A 13173-nucleotide genomic window follows, 5' to 3' on the forward strand; every position below is an offset into this window, starting at 1 on the left:
AAGCATATCTTCTAAGATCTGATTGGTTCTCTCAGTTTGTCCGCCTGTTTGTGGGTGATACGCGGTACTATAATCCAACTTGGATCCTAAAGCTTCGTGAAGCTGCTTCCAGAATGCTGATGTGAACACGGATCCTCGATCCGATACGATCTTCTTTGGCACTCCATGCTTACTTACGATCTCTTTGATGTAAAGATCGATAAGTTTCTCTCCTTTATCCTGCTGGTTTACCGCTAAGAAATGTGCACTTTTCGTCAACCGGTCCACGATTACCCATATCATGTCCTTCTTTTTATTAGTCATGGGTAGTCCGGTGATGAAATCCATCCCTATCTCCTCCCATTTCCACTCTGGAATAGGTAGAGGTTGTAACTTCCCTGCCGGACTCTGGTGTTCTGCTTTCACTCGCTGGCAGGTATGGCATTCTGCCACATATTGTGCTATCTCCCTCTTCATGTTATTCCACCAGAATAGTTCCTTTAGATCCATGTACATCTTTGTACTTCCCGGATGTATTGAATATGGTGTCTGATGAGCTTCCCGGAGTATTACTTCCTTAATTCCAGCAATATCCGGAACGCAAATCCTCTTCTGGAACCACAAAGATCCCGATTCTCCCCGGTGAAATTCGGATGGTCTTCCCTCATCTATTCTTCTCATCTCTTCTACAATAAATGGATCGTCCAACTGACCCATCATTATCTCATTCTTCAAGTTAACATTTAGTTCATCGGCTACTTGCAACGCTGATAATCCTTCATGAGCTTCCTTCTCCCAAAGTTGTATTTGGGCTTGGCTTATTTCCTTCCTCAACTCCGGTGATATTTCTTGTTCCACTCCTCCGGTACTCTTCCTACTCAGGGCATCTGCTACAACATTAGCCTTCCCTGGTGTATAGTTGATCGTCAGATCATAATCCTTGATCAATTCTAGCCATCTTTTCTGCCTCATATTGAGTTCCTTCTGAGTGAAGAAATATTTGAGGCTTTTATGATCTGTATAGAGCTCACACTTAGCTCCATAGAGAAAATGTCTCCAAGTTTTAAGTGCAAATACGACCGCTGCTAATTCCAAGTCATGCGTTGGATAGTTCACTTCATGAGGTCTGAGTTGCCTTGATCCATAGGATATCACTTTCCGATCTTGCATGAGTACGCAACCCAATCCATGTTTGGATGCGTCACAGTACACGGTATAATCCTTGCCAACTTCCGGAACTGCTAACACCGGTGCTGTGGTGAGTTTCTCTTTCAAAGTTTGAAAACTCTTCTCACACTCTTCTGACCACACGAATGGTGTATTCTTCCTTAGCAACTTTGTCATAGGTCCTGCTATCTTAGAGAATCCTTCGATGAATCTCCGATAGTATCCTGCCATTCCAAGGAATCCTCGGATCTCTTTGACAGTCTTGGGTGCTTCCCATTCTAAAACTGCTGCTACCTTGCTCGGGTTGACAGCGATTCCATCTTTACTAATGACATGACCAAGAAATTCCACTTGATCTAGCCAAAATTCACACTTACTGAGTTTGGCGTAAAGTTGGTGTTCCCTTAGTGTTTGCAACACTAACCTCAAATGTTCGGCATGTTCCGCCTTGTTCTTGGAATATATCAAAATATCATCGATGAATACGATGACAAACTTGTCAAGATATGGCATGAAAATCTTATTCATGAGATTCATGAATATTGCTGGGGCATTGGTTAATCCAAAAGGTACTACAAGGTATTCATGGTGTCCATACCTTGAGACAAAAGCCGTTTTCGGAACGTCTTCTTTCTTGATCTTTATCTGGTGATAACCCGATCTTAGATCAATTTTGGAAAAGACTCCCGCTCCTCTAACCTGATCAAATAGATCTTGTATCCTTGGAAGTGGAGACTTGTTCTTGATTGTGACGTTGTTTAGATTCCTGTAGTCTCCGCACATCCTTCTTCCTCCATCCCTTTTATCCACGAAGATCACAGGTGATCCCCATGGTGAAACACTCTCCTGAATGAATCCCTTCTGTTCCAAGTCATCCAGTTGTTCCTTGAGTTCTTTCAATTCCTTAGGCCCCATTTTATATGGTGCTTTAGCAATCGGAGCTGTTCCTGGGATTAGGTCGATAGTGAATTCTATCTCCCTATCTGGTGGCATACCAGGTAATTCCGCAGGAAACACATCCTGGAATTCATTTACTACAGGTATATCTTCTAACTTCACTTCCTTCATGCTATTCAGCTGTAGCTCAACTTCAATCTGAGTATGTTTGTCGCCTTGGTAGATCATTCTACTTCCATCGGGACTTTTTAGTGACACCGTCTTATTTACACAGTCGATCAATGCTCCATTAGCTTCCAACCAGTTCATACCAAGAATGACATCAATGTCCTTCATCGGTAAAATGAACAGGTCCGCGTCAAACACGCACTTATTGATCATAATGACTTGTTTTTGTTTGGCATGGGTTACTAATATCGTTCCCCACGTGAAAGTATGGTTATGGGTGTATCTAACTTAGTGCAACTAATCCCATGTTTGATGATGAATTGTTGAGAAATGAATGATGTAGTTGCACCAGTATCGAAAAGTACTTTGCCAGGATGAGTGAGTATCTGGAGCGTACCTATCACCGCCTGGTCAGAGTTGACCACCTCCTCCAGACTGGTACAGTTCAGCTTGCCGAAGGGCCTCTTGTTCTTCCAGTTCCCTTCGGTGTTTCCTCGATTTCCTCCTCCTCCACTATTCTTCTTGGGGCAGTCCTTCAGCATGTGCCCCTCCTGACGACACCCAAAGCATATGATCTTGGGTTTCTTACAATCCTTCGCGACATGTCCTTTGAATCCACAGGAATGGCATGTAATCTGATTTGCAGACTGATATCCTTGGTTCCTCCTCTGGTTGCTGTTGTTGTTGTTGTTGTTGTTATACCGTGGCTTGAAACTCAAGCTGGTGTTAGGCTTGTTACTAACAAACCTCTTCGGCTCATACTTGGCCTTCTTCCTCTTCTCTTCTTGCAGTTGTTTAAAGTCATCTTCAAGAGTGATGGCTGCATCCACCAACTCTTGGAATTCCGTTGCTCTCATCATTCGTAGCTGCACCTTAAACTGGGGACTTAACCCCCTCAGAAATCTCTTCTTCTTCTTGTCCTCGGTATTGACTTCCTCAACAGCCATACCGGGACAGCTTTGAAAACTCCCGACATAGGTCGGGATTGCCTTATCCTTCGCTCGAGACTCTCGAACTCTCGACGCTTCGGTTCCACGATACTTTCAGGGACATTGGATTCCCTGAACTTCCTTGCGAACTCCTCCCAGGTAAATACCTTACCTGCCGGATACACGGCTACAATGTTGTCCCACCATGATGCGGCAGGTCCACATAGCAGATGGGTCGCATAACGGACCTTCTCTTGGTCATTGCATCCAACAGTGTTGAGCTTGCGCTCAGTATCCATCAACCAATCTTCCGCATCCATAGGCTCTGGCGCGTATGCGAAAGATATCGGCTTGGTGTTTTGGAAGTCTGCTAATGTGACTCCCTGATTCTCAGGTCTCTCCACCCTATTCTGCTGCATCAGATCCTGAAGGAATTTGTTCTGCAGCTCCAGTGTTACACGCTGCCTCTCTTCCGCAAGTTGCATGTACTGGATAAAGTTTTGCTGCGTCATGGGTGGTGGTGGTGGTGGAAACTGATCTCTGGCTGCACCCTCAGCCTCTTCCTTCTCTTTTGCTTCGCGCTCCATGCGCTGCGCTTCCGTCTCGTTTCCTAACGTTCCCGACATATCCCCCTAGTTCTGCAACACAAGATGATACTCATAATTACTCCATGCGCAAGTTTTCTGAGCTCAACATTGTGCACAGAACTAGTCACGCAATGGAAATCAAGAAGCAATTCCAAATCATACAAAACATATACCCTGTATATACATACATAAGTGGTCTTATTACAATACTCGAGTCGATGTGAGTATGCAAACTCACTTATTAAAGTATATGTACAAATTTATACAAATATTACAAACTATAATACACATGGTACTTGTGTATTATAGCCATGCCTCCCTTGGTGGACTTCTACTCGGTCTTCACTCCCGGTACATTCCAGGCTTCCATCCGGTCGAACGTGTCGTCCTCCTGATAGACCCTGGAACATAAGGTCTCCCCGTTGGCTTGTAGTCCGAATCCGATGATGACCCTAAGGAGAAATCAGTATTCACAAACTGATCGTTGAGTGCATCATAGTCCACCCATCGGGTGTACTCTCCTGTAGCCCCACCATAAGGGTTACCAAAACCCATACCCGACTCAACCTGTGTCGGATATCCTGCATCCACTCCTTCATTACTAGGATAGCTCTGGTTCTGGGTTGTTGCATCATCGTTCATCTCTCCATCATAATACTCAGTAGTACTATGGGTTCCAGTATCATTTCCCCAACGCCAACCCCTAGAATTCCCGATCGGAGTCTCGGAACGCTGGTTGTTTCCGGATTCCGCTCCGCCTTCGTATCCCCCATAGGAACTATTCAGGTAGTTCCCGAGTGTAGCAGTGTAGGTTCACGTGCAAGTGGATCAAAGCTGATGTAGTCACCAGCTGAATAAACTGGTGTGTGCACTACATTCTCCATAGGTTCTTTCTCCCTACTCTCCTCCTTGGGTTCGGTAAATTCCTCTAACATCGTATCAATAGCTCCTATCAGATGATGATTCAGCTGAAAGAGTAATGATATGAAGTTACGGCTATTATCCATATATTTTGCCGCTGCTATGGGTTTGCGTTTGGCGTATTTGTAGTGGTTGAGCATGGGATCTTCCTCCTCCTGATTATGAGGAATATGGGAGAACTCGGAATCCATAAGCTCTTTTGTCTTATGTTCCCGTATGTCGGTTATGGCTCTCATAACAGCTATATGGTAGGCTGTGTTGGTTGTCCTAGCTTCTCCAGCTGGCATGACTACGCTCATTCCCAAGGATTCGGGAAGTCGCAGTCCTACTCTGCACTTGGCTAACACCGGTCCATCATAGAACATGTACTTCTTACTCGGAATCTGGGGATCACACCCAAACTCCAGCAACATGGATCGTAGGATATCAGCAAGTCCTCCTTGGTATTCGTTCAATGTGGAATCCATAACTTTCACGTTTCTTCCCGGTCGTGCACTTGCCATGTTGGCTGTAAAAATAGAAAGATTATAAGATTAGTGATAATGCATCATAATAGAGATCATAAAGAATTATCGCACTAAAAGATATGATTGTTGTATTCTCATTTGAATATACACCATATTTTTAGAGAATTCTTTACTAATCCTATTTGACTCCTAACGTTTAGTCCCATTTACTAGGTTCCAACCTAAGGTCAAAGCTTTTGCTCGATACCAACCGTGGTGACCCCGCATACCACCGCATGTTGTAGTATGCCGGTCGTTGATATAACATTCGCGAAGTACCATTCCGCAAATATTACATCCCTCGAGTAGTACAACGGAACATAGCAAGGTCCATAACTCATTCACATATTATTACAATCATCATACACAAGTCGTCTCGTAGCTCCTCTTGGGTCCTAAGAGGATAACTCCCGGGTTCGAGGTGAACCCAACTTAACTTACAATACCATTGTCTCATTAAACTAAACATTTATTTAATCGAGCAGCTACTGTAGTAAGAGTTTGTGCTGCTCGGCTACTACTACTCCTCCCGATATCCTTAGGCTTGTTCTCCTCCGGAAGCCTCCCGGATCCGTAGACTATGATGTAGTCTACGCCTTCAACACCTCCCGAGAGGTCCGGTTCCTCGTAGCCGATGATCTCGGCTCCATCATTGCTTGTCGTAGTCCTCCTCCTCCGGACGGTTCGGACAATCTAAGCATGGGGTTTAAGAGTGGTATGAGTACGAGCGTACTCAACAAGTTCATTATAGATAAGAGGTGTTTAATGCACTAGCTACGATATTAGACCGTGAAAGTCTAATACCAATGCAAGTTTTGATAAACATTTCTTCAATAGATTGCTTTTATTTCAAAGAGCTATGTCCGTCAGCCTTCACCGGTTTACTAGAACTTCATGGAGCTCCTTTCCGGCCGCGTTCGCAGTTCCTCAATCCCGGAACAGGGAGTGACGGAGTCACGGTTCTTACACTCGCAGAGGTGTGTTGCTTTACCCATAAGAGATCTTAACCTTGGTGCCAACCGGGCAGCTTTCCCGTCCACACTTCCTTTGGTGTGAGGCCCGGTATAAGGTCTAGCCAATCATGTTCCTCCGCTACCTCGAACACCCACCCTTTGTTGCATGCGCCGACCCTGGGTCCACGTCGGTCCCATTATTCCCGTAATTTCAGGGTGGACCCCGACCACGACAACGGCTTGGGACTCGTTAACCAAACTCCTTCGCCGGTAGCTGCAACCCATCATAGACCACTTACCGTGGGGAATTAGAATGGGATCCCCACCCCACCGCTTGCCCAACCTGGGTCAAGTGTCTACGGTAAGCGCATCCGTTGATGTACGAGAGGTGGAAACACTTTTGACTACTCCGTCCCACTCCGCATCTTATGGTTAACACGGGTATTACGGCACAAGAATCACTGGCGACATTTGTTGTTTAATCCTAGATGGATATAAACCCTTGCAATGGAACCTCCACCATATCAACACAATCCATGGTTCCATTGCCCACCACATAGTCATATTCATAGTTATGAAAGTAGTGGTTTTGATTTTTTATGCAATAGTGATAACCATAATACTTTGCAAGTAATTTGATAGAAATACTCAAATGACATGAGCAAGTGATGAACTTGCCTGAACACTGCAAAGTTCTGCAGTTGGTAGGTATGGACTGACCCTTGTCCTCTTGTTCTAAAAATAGCATCATTGTCCGATAAGGGCAATGGTTAAAGAAGCAATTATGCATGATTCCATTTTTAGGGTTTGTTCCCCCTTCCGATGTCGTTAATATTTCATGTAAGAGGTTAATACTAAGAACAATTTGGGGGTACATGAGTTAAAGTAAAATACAACCTTGAAATTTTGTCAAGGTGTTTTTGAAGTCCCATTTCATTAATGGACTTATTTTATTATTGAAAAATTTTATGTGTGATTTAAATGATTATTTAAATCCTCAAGTAAAGACTTATTTTTAATTGTCTTCAAAAACTCTCTTTTGTATTTTATTATTATAGAGATTTTTATGCTGATCTATTTTCATATTTTTAATTATTTTTTTAGAGCTTTTATCAATTTTCTATTATTATTCAAAGTTTCAGCATTTTTATTTGTTTGTGAAAAGACAAAAACACCCCTGGGCCCACCTGTCGGTGCAACCCAGTGGGTTAGGTCGGACCGACCGGCTCGGTCCGGCTCGACCAGCCCCACTCCTCTCTCTTCTCCGCACGCGCGCTCGAACCCTAACCCTAATCTGCTCTGGCGACCTGCGTCGCCTCCGCCGTCGCCGCTCGATTCCGGCGAGGTTCGCCGGACTTGGCCCCCGCCGTGGTGCGCAATCAACGCGCCATACGACGGCGGTCATTCCTATCCGTGTCGATCTGTCGCGGACGACCTGCTGCTCTCGGTCTCGTCCCCGTCTGGTGCTAGGGTTACGGGATCCGCTCGATCCCGCCGCTCCTGGCGCTCCTGGTGCTTGGACTCCGCCCTGGCTTCGCCGCCGTGGTGCTGGCGGTGCCGTGGTGTCGCCATGGCCAGGCTTGGCTTGGCGCCGCCGCTCTCTGGCGTGTGCCGCCATGGTCGCCATGGCTGCGCCTATCTGCTCGACCAAGGTAGGTGTTCCGCCGCCCCCTTTCTCCTGTGTCTCTCTTCTTCTTCCTCCAATATCCCTGGCCATGGCTTCCCTCCTTGTGGAGGTGCTGGCCTACTGATGTTGGTGCTCTGCTGTGCTTGACTTGCTGCTGCCGCCATAGATCTTAGCTTGCAGTGCTGTGCTGTTCTTGCTCAATTGCTCACTATGCTTCCTAGCTATCTCTGTTTATTGTAATCTTTAGCTGTGATCCTCCTGTGGTTGCTCATGAGCATCCAGTGATGCTCATGGCTTACTGGCATGCTCCTATTCATTTTTTTACTGTCACTAAGGCATACTGTGTGTGCTTAATCTTGTCCCTGGCTTGATTGTGGTGGTTAATCCTTGCATACTTGCAAGTACCAGTGCCTCTGGATAGTTCGTTTTGTTCAGATTCATGATCATGCTCAATTGAATATTACTTGTTGGCTTAGTAGTGTGATCCGGTGATGAATTGATATGTACTTTTTTTGTATGTTGTGATCCTTTGGTTCATCAAGCCTTTGATGTGCTTCTGGATACAATTATAAAGCCTGATGCTCCTTTCTGTGATGCAATTGTTCAGTTATTTAATTATCTGTTCATGTGTTAATTGCTTGGAATGGATTCTAGCATGCTTGATCAAGTCCTGATGATCTTATGATCATCAGTTGCTTGGTGAATGGCTGCTGTTTCATCCTTGTGTCTAGCTGATGCTCTCCTGATGTCAATGTAACACAGTGGCTTGTGTGTGCTCAAGCCCCTGCTACTATCTGCAATGATCCATTGGATCATCTGCAGGGCCTGGTGCATAGCTTACTTCTCTGTTTCATTTATCTGTGTAGCTTTGATTTATTAAGTAGATAAATGATGTGAACTGCTCGCGTTGATGATCTCATGGATGGAATAATGAGGCTAAAGGGATGCCAACCACTGGTTGGGTACCCTAGCTCATCCCGAACCCTAGTGGGTGATGATGTGATGCTTTGGTGATCTCGTTGAAGTGGCTAGGTAGTTGATGTGACCCTAGCAGAGCTTAATCTGCTAGAAATGGTTGCTCCCGCCTCTCGTGACTTGCTATGGTTGGGTTTGCTTGCCGGAATGGAACAATTGCTCACCGGCTTGATCCAGTATTGGACTTCCAAGTGGTCCTTTGATGTTGACAAAGAATATAGACAGTAATTGTCTATAGTCCGATGGCCTAGCTAGTCGTAGGTGCTTAGTGAGGGGTTTAGGCTAACTATGGTTTCACTCTTAGCCGGATTCCTCTAGTTATGCATGGATTTGCATAACTCGTTGTTCCCAAAGGATGTTAACCTATTGGTCTTACCCATCCGTGCTTGCACCAAATGGCTTGGTAGCCAAATGATGACACACACTCGGGTAATCTACCCTTTCGTGCTCCAGTTGATGCTTTGTATGCTTAATTATGAGCAAGATATGATCTTGCTCGGGCTTTTGTGTGGTATACCTCACTCCAGCCTCCTAGATTTAATTGTTGTTGTAGAGGATTGCTTCGTGATGCTTTGTTTGCTTGCCCTTCTCCTCCTAGCAAGCTTGAGATCTTGGTTTATTTTCTCGGTGATTGTGAATAGATGAGACAGCTCTAGCTGTTCATCCGTTCTTGGTGTTCTTGGCTGTTCTTGGTGTTCTTACCACTCGCTGCTGTCGATGGATGAGCAAATGACTAGGGTTTGAGCACTGAAAAGGTTATATATGTTGCTGCTGTACTCTCCCTGGTCGACAGCTTGGCTCTGGTCACTTTGGTGACTCACTGATGCTGTGTGTGTATTGTGTCACATGCACAGTGCGAGTGCCTGTGTGTTGAGCATGCACACCTGATGTGTGTGCTGCTTGTGTGCCTGTGTGAACCAGATCCTGTGCATCTGGCTTTGGCCTGGATCAGCTCGGCCACATTGAGCTTATCTGCTCATTTTACCTTTCCATTTGATTTTCTAACTTGCCAAGTGGCTTTGCCACTTGGCATAATTTCTCTTTGTTGTGTTTTTGTACAGGGATCAACAATGGCTCAAAATGGGCTTGGAATTCATCAAGTTCAAGATCAAATGAAAATGATCTTGTAGAACTTAGTTTAGAATCATTAATCTTGTAATTTTTCTTTATTTTGCTATTCTGCCCATTTATGTAATGTGTTGTAATATTCTTTTATTTCACTTATAAATATTGTAATGACATTGTAATGTGTGTGATGATCAATAAAGCTCAAAGTTTTCTCTAATGAGCTTGACTTTCATATTATTGTTTATCTTGATTATTATTGATTATATTCTTAATGAATTTCCTCATTTGAATTATTTAAAGTAATTATTTAATGTTTGAATTTGAAATTCAAATTCAACCTTGGTTTGAATTCAACCATGTCATATCATTTGGAATTCAATCAAGCAAACTCTCCTCTCTCATCTCAAAACCCTAACTAGTGAAGTGAGAAGCAAGTTTGTCGCACTCTCGAAACCCTAACCCCGTAAGGTGTCGAGAGAGAAACTTGTCCCCCTTCGATGCAGTTTTTGTTTAAAAGCGCGAAATTTCCCCAGAATTACTATGCAATGCACATCCCTTTCTAAAATCTACCCCTCGATCGTCTCTAAACCTGGGACATTACACTTGCAAAGAACAGTAGAGAACAATGATTGCAGTAGATTGTATTCAGATGTAAAAGAATGGACCGGGGTCCACAGTTCACTAGTGGTGTCTCTCCAATAAGAAATAGCATGTTGGGTGAACAAATTACAGCTTGGGCAATAGACAAATAGAGAGGGCATAACAATGCACATACATATCATGATGACTAATATGAGATTTACTTAGGGCATTACGACAAATAACATAGACCGCTATCCAAGTATGCATCTATGCCTAAAAGTCCACCTTCGGATTAGCATCCGCACCCCTTCCAAGTATTAAGTTGCAAACAACGAGACAATTGCATTAAGTATGGTGTGTAATGTAATCAACACAAATATCCTTAGACAAAGCATTGATGTTTTATCCCTAGTGGCAACATCACATCCACGACCTTAGAACTTTCTCGTCGTTGTCCCGCATTCAATGGAGGCATGAACCCACTATCGAGCATAAATACTCCCTCTTGGAGTCACAAGTATCAACTTGGCCAGAGCCTCTACTAGCAACGGAGAGCATGCAAGATCATAAACAACACATATATGATAGATCAATAATCAACTTGACATAGCATTCCATATTCATCGGATCCCAACAAACACAACATGTAGCATTACAAATAGATGATCTTGATCATGATAGGCAGCTCACAAGATCTAACATGATAGCACAAGAGGAGAAGACAACCATCTAGCTACTGCTACGGACCCATAGTCCAAGGATGAACTACTCACACATCAGTCCGGAGGCGATCATGGTGATGTAGAGTCCTCCGGTGATGATTCCCTCTCCCGGCAGGATGCCGGAGGCGATCTCCTGAATCCCCCGAGATGAGATTGGCGGCGGCGGCGTCTCTGGAACTTTTCTCGTATCGTGGCTCTCGGTAATAGGATTTTCGCGACGGAGGGAATAAATAGGCGGAAGAGCAGAGTCGGGAGAGGCACGAGGGCCCCACCCCACAGGCCGGCGCGGGCCCCTCCTTGGTCGCGCCGCCCTATGGTGTGGGCGCCTCGCGTCCCCTCTTCGTTTCCCCTTCGGACTTCTGGAAGACTCCGTGCAAAATAAGACCGTGGCTTTTGTTTCGTCCAATTCCGAGAATATTTCCTGTGTAGGATTTCTGAAATCAAAAACAGCAGAAAACAGGACTGACGCTTCGGCATCTTGTTAATAGGTTAGTGCCGGAAAATACGTAATAATAATATAAAGTGTATATAAAACATGTGAATATTGTCATAAAACTAGCATGGAACATAAGAAATTATAGATACGTTTGAGACGTATCAGCTTGTTCCCTGCTGTCTCCGGCCGCCGTCGAGGCTAATAGGACTCGGCCCACCGCTGCCGTCACGCGGGCGTTTGGACGCTAACGGACGCAAAATGCGTCAAATAGGATTAGCTTTTCTTTTTGTGAGTGTATATACAAATACAAATAGGATTTAGCCGTGTGAGCTAGTCTAGCAAGCGCGCCCATTGTGATGCGCAAGCTGGTTGCGTGGCCCACCATGCAGGCTGGCGGAGTCCAAGCCGGAGACGCCAATGGACCGGGCCATGAGTTAAACAAAGACCCGGGAGCAGAAGTCGTAGTTCGTGGGCCCGTCGTGTCCGATACCGCCTAGGGTTGGGAGTTCGCTAGGCTATATATAGATGTGGTTCTCCACCCAGGGCGCCAGCACCAGCACCAGCACCAGCGCACATCTAGAAGGGAGAGAAGGAGGCGATGGACGTCGGAATCGCACCTTCTGAGCCGGCTTCTCGCTTCTTCAGAAGGGAGTTCGAGAAGACGCCCAGCCCCGAGAAGGAGGTCCTGCACCAGGACCAGGACGACGAGTCCTTCGCCGACATGCTGTTGGGCTTCCTCGACAAGGACGACGAGTCCTTCGCCGACGAGCTGTTGGGCTTCCTCGACAAGGAGGAGCAGGACCCGAGCCGCGTCGAGCTGGTGCTGGACCTCACTTACCTGGGTCTGGCGGACAAGGAGGAGGAGTCGTACGCCGACGAGGTGGAGGAGATCGAGAAGCGCACGGCCGGAGCGACCGTGGGCCTCCCCCAGTTCCGTACAGATGAGGACGGGAAGCTGATGGAGCTGGTGAGCCACAAGTACATCCGCGCGCTCATGAAGTCGCCGCCTCCTTCCAAGCCGCTATCGGACTACAGCATCGAGGCCCTCAAACGCACGGGGATCACGGACGAGGAGGAGCTCGAGACGGTGGCGAGGGGGTTCCGGGCCATGCAGAGCGCGCGGGACACGCAGAACGACATCATCCGGCAGTACCGCGCCCAGGGCTACGCCTACGTCGCGCTCCCAGCTATACGCGATGGAGATGATTAGCTCATGCCTACTACCAGTGTATGATGAATCGAGGATTGCTGCTGGTCTGCGACCATAAGTTATTACTATTACTACCATATTATTATTGCTATTATGCTAGCACTCTGTGTTATTGAAACTGTGTTGAACACTCTTGTGTTATTCAACATGTATGTGCTCCGTTGCTTCATCAAAGAGATGCATTTTCCCTTGGTTTAATGAATAACCGAGCATTATTATCCTTTTCTACTATTTCTTTTTATTGGCCGTTGGATTTTGCCTTCCAGTTTATATTGGTGGACCGTGGATATATGTTTGCTGCTTCCTACTGTGCAGTTGAATCTTGCTCATGCTACCTGGACTGGATGGAATCACTGAATCTTAATGGGTTTGCAACAGATTGGTAGCTCACAATTTGTTAGCACTCTCTGGCTTGTCTAAATTTGGATGTATCTATACACTCAGAG

General features: G+C 45.6%; 1 protein-coding gene across 1 annotated transcript; it reads left to right on the plus strand.

Moving 5' to 3' along the window:
• The first annotated feature begins 12082 nt into the window (after positions 1-12082).
• Positions 12083-12942, plus strand: LOC124654709. The gene is made up of 2 exons (XM_047193705.1): positions 12083-12238; positions 12269-12942. The coding sequence occupies exons 1-2, from the start codon at positions 12116-12118 to the stop codon at positions 12725-12727; spliced, it is 582 nt and encodes a 193-aa protein (XP_047049661.1). The 5' UTR covers positions 12083-12115; the 3' UTR covers positions 12728-12942.
• The last annotated feature ends 231 nt before the right edge of the window (positions 12943-13173 follow it).

The sequence above is a fragment of the Lolium rigidum genome, chromosome 5 (genome assembly GCF_022539505.1).
Source record: "Lolium rigidum isolate FL_2022 chromosome 5, APGP_CSIRO_Lrig_0.1, whole genome shotgun sequence".
NCBI lineage: Eukaryota > Viridiplantae > Streptophyta > Magnoliopsida > Poales > Poaceae > Lolium > Lolium rigidum.

Coding starts and splice junctions, on each gene's coding strand:
- LOC124654709 (XM_047193705.1), top strand. CDS start 12,116: ATGGACGTCGGAATCGCACCTTCTGAGCCGGCTTCTCGCTTCTTCAGA. Junction 12,239..12,268: donor ACGACGAGTCCTTCGCCGAC/ATGCTGTTGGGC, acceptor GACAAGGACGAC/GAGTCCTTCGCCGACGAGCT.